This window comes from Sardina pilchardus, chromosome 15 (assembly GCF_963854185.1).
Source record: "Sardina pilchardus chromosome 15, fSarPil1.1, whole genome shotgun sequence".
NCBI lineage: Eukaryota > Metazoa > Chordata > Actinopteri > Clupeiformes > Clupeidae > Sardina > Sardina pilchardus.
Window position 1 is genome coordinate 17,049,635 of NC_085008.1, and position 12,419 is coordinate 17,062,053.

The 12,419-nt window shown below is 40.2% G+C and overlaps 2 protein-coding genes and 1 long non-coding RNA gene across 5 annotated transcripts; 2 read left to right on the forward strand and 1 right to left on the reverse strand.

The window, feature by feature from the left end:
* The first annotated feature begins 8 nt into the window (after positions 1 to 8).
* prpf38a (pre-mRNA processing factor 38A) lies at positions 9 to 3,029 on the forward strand. Of its 2 annotated transcripts, none has more exons than XM_062555467.1 (10): positions 9 to 206; positions 417 to 576; positions 782 to 903; positions 1,003 to 1,088; positions 1,302 to 1,412; positions 1,731 to 1,837; positions 1,967 to 1,993; positions 2,143 to 2,258; positions 2,398 to 2,446; positions 2,562 to 3,029. In XM_062555467.1, the coding sequence occupies exons 1-10, from the start codon at positions 77 to 79 to the stop codon at positions 2,599 to 2,601; spliced, it is 948 nt and encodes a 315-aa protein (XP_062411451.1). In that variant the 5' UTR covers positions 9 to 76; the 3' UTR covers positions 2,602 to 3,029. The 2 variants fall into 2 exon arrangements, with proteins under 2 accessions (XP_062411451.1, XP_062411452.1); XM_062555468.1 differs by having other exon boundaries at positions 2,565 to 3,029.
* A 2,510-nt stretch (positions 3,030 to 5,539) lies between these two features.
* On the reverse strand, positions 5,540 to 8,221 carry LOC134101929 (DET1- and DDB1-associated protein 1). Its single transcript, XM_062555833.1, has 5 exons — positions 7,991 to 8,221; positions 7,233 to 7,313; positions 7,074 to 7,125; positions 6,846 to 6,907; positions 5,540 to 6,728 (listed from the first exon to the last, which is right to left on the reverse strand). Exons 1-5 carry the CDS (start codon positions 7,997 to 7,999, stop codon positions 6,624 to 6,626), a joined length of 309 nt encoding a protein of 102 aa, XP_062411817.1. The 5' UTR covers positions 8,000 to 8,221; the 3' UTR covers positions 5,540 to 6,623.
* A 1,172-nt stretch (positions 8,222 to 9,393) lies between these two features.
* On the forward strand, positions 9,394 to 12,419 carry LOC134102591 (uncharacterized). 2 transcript variants are annotated; one of them, XR_009941527.1, is made up of 7 exons: positions 9,394 to 9,466; positions 9,852 to 9,913; positions 10,230 to 10,340; positions 10,476 to 10,571; positions 10,832 to 10,898; positions 11,775 to 11,906; positions 12,132 to 12,419. It is a non-coding gene; the product is annotated as an uncharacterized LOC134102591 (long non-coding RNA). The 2 variants fall into 2 exon arrangements; XR_009941528.1 differs by lacking the exon at positions 9,394 to 9,466 and having other exon boundaries at positions 9,721 to 9,913; positions 10,832 to 10,906.

The window sequence follows — 12,419 nt, forward strand, 5'->3', positions numbered from 1 at the left end:
CAGGAAAGTGTTTCCAGCTGACCCGGAAGTTGTTGACTGTATCCAAAACGCGTTCCATTGAATATCTTCTTTGGAAATGGCAAATAGGACAGTCAAAGATGCCAACAGCATACATGGAACAAATCCACAGTATCTCGTGGAAAAGATTATACGCACCCGTATCTATGAGTCTAAATACTGGAAAGAAGAATGCTTTGGACTTACCGGTGAGTGTGTTGTAATGCTTTGGTTGGTTTTGCTAACTAGGCATTAGCCATTTAGCCAGTAATGTAGTTAGCCTACAAAAGTTACTAACGTATGCCCAACGATTGTGGTAAACAATTAGTAATTATATTACTTGCATGTGTGAATGCATTTGGTAAATGCTAAACGTGATTACAAAGTAACCATTTTTCACCTCTGATTCCCTCATAAAGCCGAACTTGTTGTTGACAAGGCCATGGAGCTGAAGTATATTGGTGGGGTGTATGGTGGTAACATCAAACCTGCCCCATTCCTGTGCTTGACCCTCAAGATGTTACAGATCCAACCAGAGAAAGATATCATCGTTGAGTTTATTAAAAACGAAGATTTCAAGTAAGTACAGTTGCAAACAAACTGCAGTTCTGTTTAGGTGTTAACTGTGACGACTATCATAGACCTTCCCCTGTAAGAAATATGGCGATTCATCATCACCAAATAAAGCTTATTTGTCTTTAGCCGTTAATGTTTATCTATGGTGTAGCATTTTAGTAACTGGAAAGGCATGGTTAGTCATAAACTTGCATAATCTTTCTAACAGGTATGTTCGTCTGCTTGGTGCATTGTACATGCGCTTGACTGGCACCTCAGTGGATTGCTACAAATACTTGGAACCACTATACAATGACTACAGGAAAGTCAAAATGCAGAACAGAAATGGAGGTATTTATATTTGCCTTTTGTTGTAATGACATGTCATATCTCGCCATGAATCTTATTTGACTAGGCCAACCATCTTTAACCTCCCCACTTCCCCAACAGAGTTTGAACTGATGCATGTGGATGAATTTATTGATGAGCTATTGCATGCTGAGAGGGTCTGTGATGTCATCCTCCCTCGACTTCAGGTCAGTTCACATGGTTTCCCTGCCTATTACATTGCACATTCTGTGAATACTCATTTGCGATAAATTGAATGACATTGCTTGATACTTTTAGATTCTCACCTGAAGAGAGTGTTGGTTATAGTTGTGTGTTTGTGAATCTTGGTTAATACGTTTGAGTCAAGGTACAACATCACTTAAACCAACATTAAAATGGACCTTGTGCTTCAAACACAGAAAAGGCAAGTCCTGGAAGAGGCAGAACTGCTCGATGCACGGATATCTGCCCTGGAAGAAGATCTAGATGAAGTAGAGAGCAGTGAAGAGGAGGATGAGGATGAAGAAAAGGTATTGATCACAAATCTCCATACACTGATGGTGGAGGGTGCCATGCAATGTTCCAACCTGCATATCAGGAGAATATACCGAGCTATACAGATGGCAGTGGTCTACAGTGCATGTACACATGGCATTTGTGTAGCTTACCAGACATGTCCAGCATAGCCTATTGGTTTAATTCTCTGGGAGCACAAGCAGTGATTGATATGTTCATTTTGTAAATAACTACCTCCTACCTCCTCTCCTACCTACAAAGTTATATAACTTTATACTTGCACCATGTGGATTTGGGTGAGCATACTGCTGACTCCATACCGCTTTTTGTAGCCCGAGAGAGTGGTGACTCCTGAACCCCACAGACGGGGTTATCGTGACAACGATCGGCCGCGCCGCTCGCCATCTCCTCGCTACAGACGCAGCCGCTCACCGAGAAGGTTAGACTCATGCACTTACTGTTACACCATTATCACAGCCGCGACACCTCTATTGTTATCTTAGGTATTACATACTGCTATTCCAAAACGACTGTTTTGAAGCTACATGCTGCATTCTTCTCTGTCTAGGAGGAGCAGATCTCCAAAACGCCGGAGGTAAATATGGCCCTTTTGCTTTCTCATAAAAATGTGCTAATCTGCAAAAGACAATTTTAGAGAAATTACTCAGCTTTTGTCATGAATAGAAATGGTGAGTGTTTTATTTATTTATTTCTAAATTAATTATTACCAATTGCTCATTTCAGTCCTTCACCGAGACGTGATCGGGAGCGTGAGCGTGAACGTGAACGCCACCGCAGCAAAAGCCCGCGGCGACATCGTAGCCGCTCCAGAGAAAGACGTCACCGCTCCAAATCTCCAGGTAAAAAAATCTAGAAAGACCCATAACACACACAAACTTTTGTTTTCTGCCAACATTATTTCAGTCTTTATAGTACAGAGACGAAAGCCAGGCAGTTTGTATACAACATTCTAACAGTGTGGGCTGTGTTTCTCCACAGGTCATCACAGGAGTCACAGGCATCGCAGTCATTCAAAATCTCCAGAAAGGTAAGGGAATATAGTTGAGATCTTTAAACAAAATAATAAGACAGGTTATTGTCTACACCTCACTTGAATAATGAAGCACTTTATTATTGCCTTTAATTCCACTTTTATTCTGCAGCAGATCCAAGAGGAGCCACAAGAAGAGTAGAAGAGATTGATGTCTGTTTACTTTTACCAATGTTTTTTTTTTTAATTTCCACCAACACAAACTCAAATTCCATCTCCTTTTTCTCTTTTCTTTTTTTCATCATCACAGCTTAATAGCCCGTATTTGTACAGTTTTTACTTGGATATAGTCTTGTTGTTGTCCATCCATTTTTTTTTTAATAGTGTCTCCGATGTACACATAAGGTGAGCCACCAGTTTGTGAGACTTTGAAGATGATTTACTTTTTTCTTTGAGAGGATTTTTCTTGTTGACTTTAATGGGTAAACGTTTTCTAAAATGTGAATGCACCTACATATTCAGGTCAATGTTGTGGGCCCATGCATATTTCTAAATGGATGTGATGAGATGATTTGTACCTGCAAAAATACAGCATACTGAGGGGTAGCTCAGACAATAAACCCATTTAAAAATGCAATAACTGTTTTTTTTTGTATTTGTGTAATGCATTTGGAATTGTATATCAGCACATATTGTAACACTATTGCTATCTCCTCACAAGTTCAAGGAGAGACCATGTGCATAGTCATCTGCCCTATGCATAGCACATTGTCAGACTCCTTTTTTCAACTCAAAATTGCTGCGTTGTCGAACCAGATGATTAATGTTTTTCCCTAAATTCTCAAAATAGTCTTCACTCCATTGTATGCGTTGTGCTGCAATGATTTGAGTCATTATGGCATTTTCAATTGCTTGAGATTCACAGGGACTATGCATGACCCAGTGACTCACATTCCTGTTGGGCTCAATAACCAGTAATCCAGTTGCATGTGTTCTAGCAGAGGGTGGCGTCTCTTTGATGTAGCGCCGCAGGTAACCGGTGTATCTCCGGGCAAGACTCGAGAATGCCGTGCTGTAGGAGAGTCGCAGTGACTCTGCAGAACCCCGTGGAACAGAGCCTAGGCGGATTCCATGGATCCTCACATGCAGGTGAATGGCGGCTCCGTTCAGCCACAGTTTAATGGCACGCGAGTTTAATTGACGATGCAAAGTCATCCGCTCAAAAAGATCAATGAGTTCAAACTTGAGCTCTTGATCACAGAGCTCTGTTATGTCTGCCATCCCCTCACTGTCGTTGACCACTTCAGGCACCTTCCTCAGATACTCACCGATTATGCTTCCAATTGACGAGTCACTTGTCCCCAACATTCTCTTGATAGGGTCTGGGGTTGTTTGACCCAGGATGTCATTGGACACAGAATCCAAGAACAATGACAGTGCTAACGCCACAACTCCTATATTTCCAAACGTCACCTTTGTTCCACTGAAAGTAGAAGTAAGATTCTGGTTGAACACAGCCATTTGCTCAGTGGAGAGACGCTGCTGAACGGCTTCGTAGTGGTTTGTTAGCGCAGTCCCAGAGTTCAGAGAGAGGTAGCCAGCAAGCTTCTTGTCAAAGGAAATGTCTGGTATGATGCCCCCAGCCTGGGCTACCGAGTAGAGATTCTGCATTATCTCTGAGGAAGGAGTGCAAGCATTACCCATCATCATTGCTTCTTGCCACAAACAGATTGTCAGAAATCTGGGTGTACGTGACTTGAGTTTCAGAACTAGATCACTATCTGAGTACCTGCAGGAAGGACTCTGATCTAGCTTAGGTAAATATTTGTTCATTATGTTAAACCTCAAACCGTAAAAGGATACTGGTACTGAGGTCGGTGTCTGCTGCTAGATAGCCAATGAGCTGCCATAACTCAATCTAACATTAACACCCATTTTATATTTCTAAATGACTACTACAGTACGTCTGGCAATTTGAGTAAAATATCCAATTGCATTTTCTTCTTACAGATTGCAATTTAATTAATTTGTGATATAATTCCTGCAACACTCTTTGAAGTTCAATAATCCAAATTTCACTTTAAATTGGGGCTCTACGGACAGGGATGCGTGAGAAGCACAGCACTCCTGCTTAGTGAGATTCTTTGTCTGTTAGACAAGATAGGATGGCAAGATTTCAAAACAGGAAAACCCCAAAAAATGTTGAGGGGAACAAAATATGCATAGTGAAATATTTGAAGCAATTTGTGTAGTAGGTACTACTGACACAAACCCGAAGGTTGTTGCCATGTTGTACCCTGGTACATAGTCCATAACTTCCAATAGGTGAAAACTTGATACCAAAGATTCAGTAAAATTATGAATGAAGGCATTCATGATGTGAGCACCCTCTTGAGTGCTTTTCTAGTCTATATTTGCGTATGTAATTTGCTGCCAGGGTAGTCTAGTAACTCTCCGTTGGCTTGCGAGCTGGACAAATGAAACCTCTATCGGGCCAATCACATTGTGTAGAGAGTTGGGGGGCGGGCTTAACATAATTACGACTGACTTGCGACTGTGGGTGCCTCTCAAATTCTCTCCTCGATGCTCGGTCGTCGAGATGCGTTCCCACTGATCTATAACTAACACTGGGTAGACTATCCCATTGTTGCCGCCCCGTCATTCTTTATCTGCATCAGTGAGGATCGAGGAAGGAAGGGAGGGTGTATAAAAGACCAAATGAGAGGCACCCATTTAGTCTTGTAAATACATCCTCTGTTCCTTCCTCGGTCCTTGTCCTCACTGATCTACATAAAGAATGATGGGGCAGCAACAATGGGATAGTCTATCCAGTGTTCGTTATAGATCACTGGAAATGAGCCTGGAGGATCGAGGAGAGAAGTTGAGAGGCACCCCATAGGTTGCGACCATTAAGCGTGAATTCCCTATCCTGCTACTTGAAAACAAGGTGATTGGTTTTGGCTGATTGAGCCCTGCCTATGGTGAGTTCCCAGACCCTACATCTTGATGAAGGTCTCGTCAGGCTATAGATCAGTTGCTCTGTGTAAATCACACAATCACAAGAACCACATAGCAACTAGTATAGTTAACCACACAGTATATCTCATACACACTTGAGAAAATGGACAGAGGAAGAGACAAAACTACCAGTATCTTGCCCACCATATGCTTCTTTATGAAAACAAATACCTCCATGTTCACCATACAACGTTGGAGAAAAATCATAGCTGCAACAGATATGACTTCAATTTTTGTGGACCACATTCATACACCACAAAAATGTAGTTTGAAGTGAGGGGGAAAACTTTCTAACCGGTTGTTTGGTGACCCCTCACATTTGACCATAAACATCTTACTGTGACATGAGTCCTATGAAATGGTCACTGCAACTTTGCACCAAATGTGCATACACCTTTAACTTTTATAAAAATGAGCAGGGACAGATAAATAATACTGTCTTACTTCTCCTGTCGAACACATCACTACTGTCATGAGGTGGAGGGTAACTGAATACCTTTTTTTTTATCCCTTGTAACAAAGAAATGTAAAACATAATACCTTTACAAAAACATAATGTAAATCCTGGTATGTGCACTGTGCAGATAAAAAAAAAAAAATCACAAACAAGAACACTTTCAACAACATAATACATCTATCCCATTCTAGATAGACATGCACCAACATGAATGGATTTATGAATTTGCACTTGAGATGGGATCCTCCACTAATGACTCTGTACGCCAGGGGATCCACCTGTGTCAAAAAGTAAAATGCTGCAAGAACTACTAACAAAACTCCCAACACACAGTAAAAATATGCATGGTAAAGGGTCAACACGTTGTGCAGACTTCCCCTAAAGACTAACTACTTGGCAGTTCACAGTGTCTCCATGGGTCTACTACATAACTGGCAGTGAAAATATAATCATATAGCGCCACCATGTGCTCAAGACTGGGCAGTTAAGCTGAGAAAGGACACACTGAGCCTGACGGGAAGCTCTTTGTAAAAGTAACAACAACAACAACAACAAAGGGGGAAAAAAATACAACTTAAAAAATAGATATCCTGTTGTCATTTCATCTCCAAAATTCCTGCTCCTCTATTGTGCAGCAGTTCAGTGTTCAGGCACCTATACTGGACCATAGAGCTGGATCGTTCTTTTGTGCCTGCCCTCCCACAGTTCCATCAGTTCTCATGTACTCCGACCAAGTAGTGTCTCCAATTCCAGTCGTATCTATGAATCCTCATTCATATCCTGGCTGTCGGTCCGGGCGATTTTTCGGGGCGGTGGTGGGCTTCCTGTCTCTCCTTGCTCCTGTTCCCGTTTCTTGGCAGCATTCTGCATTTTGGTTTAATAAATACATAGGTCAATTAAGAGTTGGGCAGCTGTATGTACACATTCAGGTTTGTAATTGTGTGTTTAGCCAGCAAACAGTAACCATCTTGGACCCCATACCTTTTTATCCCACTGCTGGTGAAGGTAGCGCAAGAGGATATTCGTTTTTTCTGTCACAATAACTATGGAGAACAAGTACATTTTAAATATGGAATATTGAAATATCACTGTAGTTTAAGAAGCCACCAATAAAGAACACATTGTCCAGTGAACATTCATGTACATTATATTTTTATTGCACAATGCACATCTTGAGCAAAACCACAATTTAATTCTGCAGATACCTACTTTGTTCTGAAGGGTATTCCCTTGTTGGAAGATAGACAGATGGTCTTCTATTCTGGATAGGGAAAAAAATATACATGCATGTTTTACACCAAAAGCACACAGCTATAAGCATGCAATAGCATGAAAAGAAATATGGCTGAAAACGAAATACACCATTACCGATGCCTTGCACACAGAGTCTGCATGAAACCTGCTGAAGTTGGTTTTGTTGTACACGGGAAGACCCTTCAAAAAATCTGCCTGCAGAAAGATAAGACGATAAAACTCAACAAGGCTCAGTGTTCCTGGTAGGATACGTTAGTGGCTCCCCTTGCATCACAGCAAGTCAGACTCGGCTTAGTTATCATAAGGGATGAGACTGAGAGGATGACAAAAAAGCCGCTTGTAGCATTTTTTCAAACTACAACATGAGACAAATACCAAATACTGCATAATGGTATGCTCATTCGTTTTCAATTCCGTTTCATTAAAGGTTTCTTGTAGCGTTACATTGTCCATCCATAAAACATGGGCGTTCCCAGGCTGTCTGCCTGCTATATCAATTCTGGCAGGATGGAGATAGGCTGAATTTCGCTAAAACAAAAATGACTGAAGATTGGATTCATCCGATGCAAAAATTAATCAGTTTACATTCCTGTGCAACACTGTCTTTAGAGGTTCGATTATTTAAATAATCTGTCTTGCTGTCTAATTGACACATTGCACCAAAGCGGTAAATGCCTTTCTAAGCTCTATTACCACCTCAATACAGGATTTAAGAATGAACTAGCAGCTAACAGCTTCATAGCTATATCTAACAGAATCGCAAACTAAATCATAACCAATCAATATACTAAGACAACCACAGTGGGTAACGTTAATAACTAGCAAAGTATCTAGCTAGGTTGCTAACCAACTGGCTAACATTAACACGTTACCTTGTCCATCTTGGTTCTTTGCTTATGTCCAGATAATGAAATGTAGTCTCTCCCAAGGTTGATGCCACCACACACAACAGTGTTTTTAAGGCCACAAGGATGTCCCTAACTTCAAATATTTGCTGAATACTACTTGCAATCCAACTACTCATCTAGAAAGCTATGCCAAAGCATGCTATCGATAACGTTAGATAGTAGCCACATACAGAACAGTCAACATGCTAACTTCAACTACTACTTCTTCTTCAATATCTATCGTGGTTGGCAATCAGCTTTGTTGGTGCACTACCGCCACCACCTGGACTGAAAAGTGTGTATCAAGATGTTTGTTCAGGGCTTACTATAATTTTAATCAACTCTGTCTTCTACAAAACTATAATGAATTGAATCAATCTTGTCTTCTACTTTTACAATATTTACAGCTATCACCACCATGTTTCTTCATAAAAAAAATCTGCTGTTTTAATCTTTTTTGTCCATATGGTATTCTTCACTTTGTGTTCCTGCTCCATCACTTTCTTTGAATATTTTAAAACCGCTTTCTAGTCTGTTCATTATCCCATAGATATTGCCACTTATCCTTTACTTTAGCTTTAACCATACTTTTAGCTTCTGCGTCACTATATTTAATGTCAGCCTCTGTATTAGGTTTTTCCGGCTGCTTGCTTAGCACATTTGTCTGCAAACTTGTTTCCTTCTTCAATGACCTGGTATACAATTGCAATACTAATTCTAGACTTTTGCAGATTATTTGCCAGTTGCATGATCTCAAACAGGATATCTTCTCTTTATTCAGATAGAAATGTTTTAAGGCTGAAGTTATTACAACTGTATTGCCCTCTACCCATAAGCAAACCATACTACTACTAAAACAATCATCTTTAATTCTTTTAGAAATTGTTATTTTTAGTTTTGGGTTAACAGGCAATTCACCCTTTTGTCAGTCCTTTAAAGTGGTCTGGATTTATTCTTCAGTTGTATGTCCTAGTACACTGGGTGAAAAGGCTCTGAATCAGGGGATATGCCGTCCGGATATTTTTTATGACATGCAGCATATCAGGAACAATTTTGATCATATCTTGAGTTTTTAAGAATCAGTGGAAATATGACTTATTTCGACTCCTGATTTGCTAATCAGAAATCAGGGGTGCGATACTCAAAGCACAAGTCACGCACACCATTTCTGGATTAATAGGTCTATCATCCTTAGACAGGCTATTATGTTAGATATCCGATTTTATGAGTTTGGTAGTCATTTTAATGTAACAGTTTAAAATATGCCAACAGTAGGCTATGTCTAATTTCCACGATTTCTTAAAATATAACGGATGCTTATCAGCATGCGCACGCACTTCCTCACCCAACTGACTTTTAAAATCCAACCACTGCAGTGCTGCCGAGTCCGACTTCAGTTCAACCGTAATTTTTCTGTCATGTATCTGAAGCTGTACAAACTCTGCCGTCTTCATATCCAAGGTAAGAACTACAGTACTTTTGTATGCTAATTGAAAACTGGAATTAATTAGAAAAATACAGGTTTTTTTTTATTTATAATGTAGCACTAATGTTAACCGTCAACTGTCATGTTAGAATTAGCTAACGTTATGAATTAGCTAGCGAGCTAACATCGCTAACGTTAGCTGTTACAAATTAATGTTAGCTGCTAACTTTTCCAATAACTAACGTTACCATTATGGAATGGTAGTAGTATCATAAGTCTGTCTGAGATGTCGTTATGAATGTAAAGTTTTAGTTTGAATGAAATGGTCTAGGCTATCAGTCTTGAATGTTAGCTAACCTAGCTAGAAGCTATACCTTACATTTAAAGTGGCTGCTGCTGACGTGAACTTTAACGTTACAGAGACAGGCGGCTGACCCACGTCAATACCGAAGTAAATGCCAGGGATCTTTAGTTTGTGAAAGGTAACGTAGTGTTAAGCCATCCTTACACCAGAAGACTTTGACAAGATTTGGGTAAGATTGTTGACCGCTTGTAGTCTTTTCACTGAAGCTTGAATGGGGGGGCATTAGTTTAATGACTCAAATCTTGTCAAAGTAGGCTATTTTGATGTATGAGTAGCATTAGGCAACATGTTATTCATTTCATAGCCCCTATTTGCTTATACCTGACCTTGTGCAAAAGTATGTGTTTATTTAAGATGCAAGTGAGGGCAGTAGTGTTTCAGTGATGGTATTTTCAGGTTATTAATCATAGTCTCCCTCTGTTCCCTGTTTGCAGGCGGTGAGTTGTGACGACTGCTGTCCTGAGACCATTGAGTGCAGTCTGGAATATTCCAAATGTGTGCCAGTTCCATAAGGAAAAAGTTCCAATCAAGAGTACACTCACCAGGTAGAAACAGACACACACACTTACACACGTAGTATCACATATAGCATTATAATATGTGTGCATGTATTTGTGTCTGTTACTGTGGTTAGTTTATCCCCTTTTTTCATGTGTCTGTTTGTTGTTATGACTGTGTAGTGGGCTCAATAGTCCAGGACAAAGTCGGTCTGTCCTTCTACTACTACATGCTACTTGACTTTGTCTGGAAGCCATGGATGCTGCCCTCAACATGCTGTAAGTATCTTTGTGTTTTGAATGAGGGCTATGGGGTATGTTACTGTCCATACTAATTTGTTTGACATACGTGCACAGTGTAATGCATGAATATGCGGCTATTTATAATAGTCTTGAATTTTGAAATTTAGCCATGTTTACCATTATGTTGGTGGTAAGGTAAACAGTGTTGTGAATATATGCCAAACTGATCATAATCACTATTTCAAATGTATTGTACAGAATGTATAATTTTGTTAAATCATATCTTCTATTGACAGAAACCCTCACAAATAAACTGATATCAAGAATTAACATTGATGGTGATGATGGAAAGGCCTTCATAAGGTAATAAGGTAATTATATTTATATATATATATATATATATATATATGTTTGTACACCTGATTGACTTACCTTTTGTTTTAATGCTTTGATATTAAAGGGATAATCCGGAGTGAAATGCACTTTAGATCAATTTTTTCGGACTATTGGGAGTATATACGTTGAGTTGACACCAAAATCATGTCATTCGGATGTATTTTGAGAAAGTTCGAGTTCACCGTTTTTAGCCAAAACTCGTTAGCCTGTAAGTGACCGGGGCAGGTCCTTTCGCCACTACAAAACGCTATTTTTATACCTCTTCTACTGTTCCAAACAACACTACACTTACGTGGTAGTGAGTAGAGGGTCCCTAAAGCCAAACCGAAGTATCCCCACGTCTTTATGTGGTCGGATAGAGAGTCCAGAATGAATTTAATCGAGTCAGTACCTTTCCGGAAATGTTAGTAAAGTGTTGTTGAAGCGTTGCGCAGCTGCCGCAGCGACATTTCCGGAAGGTACTGACTCGATTAAATTCATTCTGGACTCTCTATCCGGCCACATAAAGACGTGGGGATACTTCGGTTTGGCTTTAGGGACCCTCTACTCACTACCACGTAAGTGTAGTGTTGTTTGGAACAGTAGAAGAGGTATACAAATAGCGTTTTGTAGTGGCGAAAGGACCTGCCCCGGTCACTTACAGGTTAACGAGTTTTGGCTAAAAACGGTGAACTCGAACTTTCTCAAAATACATCCGAATGACATGATTTTGGTGTCAACTCAACGTATGTACTCCCAATAGTCCGAAAAATTGATCTAAAGTGCATTTCACTCCGGATTATCCCTTTAATCAACAATAACATAATTTATGGCAATTGCTGTTTTTTTATTTATTTATTTTAGGTGCCCTCCAACAACCCCAGCCTGGAGCCAGAGGCTGGTACTGCACATCAGATGGGGTATGATCTGTGCTAGGCATCAGAAAGGTGGTCTACGCAAGAAGGCAAGAGCTTCTGCAGACAGTGTTGCAATTAGGTATGCACACAGATATACTACTGTTCGGAAGTGTAGGGTCACTTCGAAATGTCCCCTTGATCAAAATAAATGCACCGGACATTTCTAAGTGTACCCCAACTTTATTCCTAACTATTGCACCTGACTTCTAGGCTCTTGTGGATTTGCTTTTATTTGTCACACAAACTGAGTAGTTTACATTAATTATATTCATGTACAATATATGCTTTGTTTCTCTTTTTGCAGACACCTGACCTTTACTGCCAAAGGGATCCCCATCAGAGCACCTCTGCCTTCCCTGCAGGACAACTATACCAGAAGAGTACGGGCATGGACTCAACATGTTTTAAAGGACATTTCACGCCCAGACCATGGACTGTTGAGACCACTGAGGTCAAGCAGAAGTCTTGTTCTCACTCGAGACAGGTCATTGACAGGCGGCGAGTGTCACTACCCAAGTACCCCCACTGCAGACGAGAAAGCCATATTGATTTGAGTATTTCTTGATAAATACAATAAAGACCATGTAACAAA

What these genes read in the sequence shown, in the direction of transcription:
- LOC134101929 (XM_062555833.1), bottom strand. An exon ending in ACTCTGTGTGCAAGGCATCG is followed by an intron (nt 7,126 to 7,232) that starts GTAATGGTGTAT and finishes TTCCCTATCCAG; the next exon opens with AATAGAAGACCATCTGTCTA. An exon ending in ACCAGCAGTGGGATAAAAAG is followed by an intron (nt 6,729 to 6,845) that starts GTATGGGGTCCA and finishes ACCAAAATGCAG; the next exon opens with AATGCTGCCAAGAAACGGGA.
- prpf38a (XM_062555467.1), top strand. Translation starts at nt 77, where the DNA reads ATGGCAAATAGGACAGTCAAAGATGCCAACAGCATACATGGAACAAAT. An exon ending in AGGATGAGGATGAAGAAAAG is followed by an intron (nt 1,413 to 1,730) that starts GTATTGATCACA and finishes CGCTTTTTGTAG; the next exon opens with CCCGAGAGAGTGGTGACTCC. An exon ending in AGATCTCCAAAACGCCGGAG is followed by an intron (nt 1,994 to 2,142) that starts GTAAATATGGCC and finishes TGCTCATTTCAG; the next exon opens with TCCTTCACCGAGACGTGATC.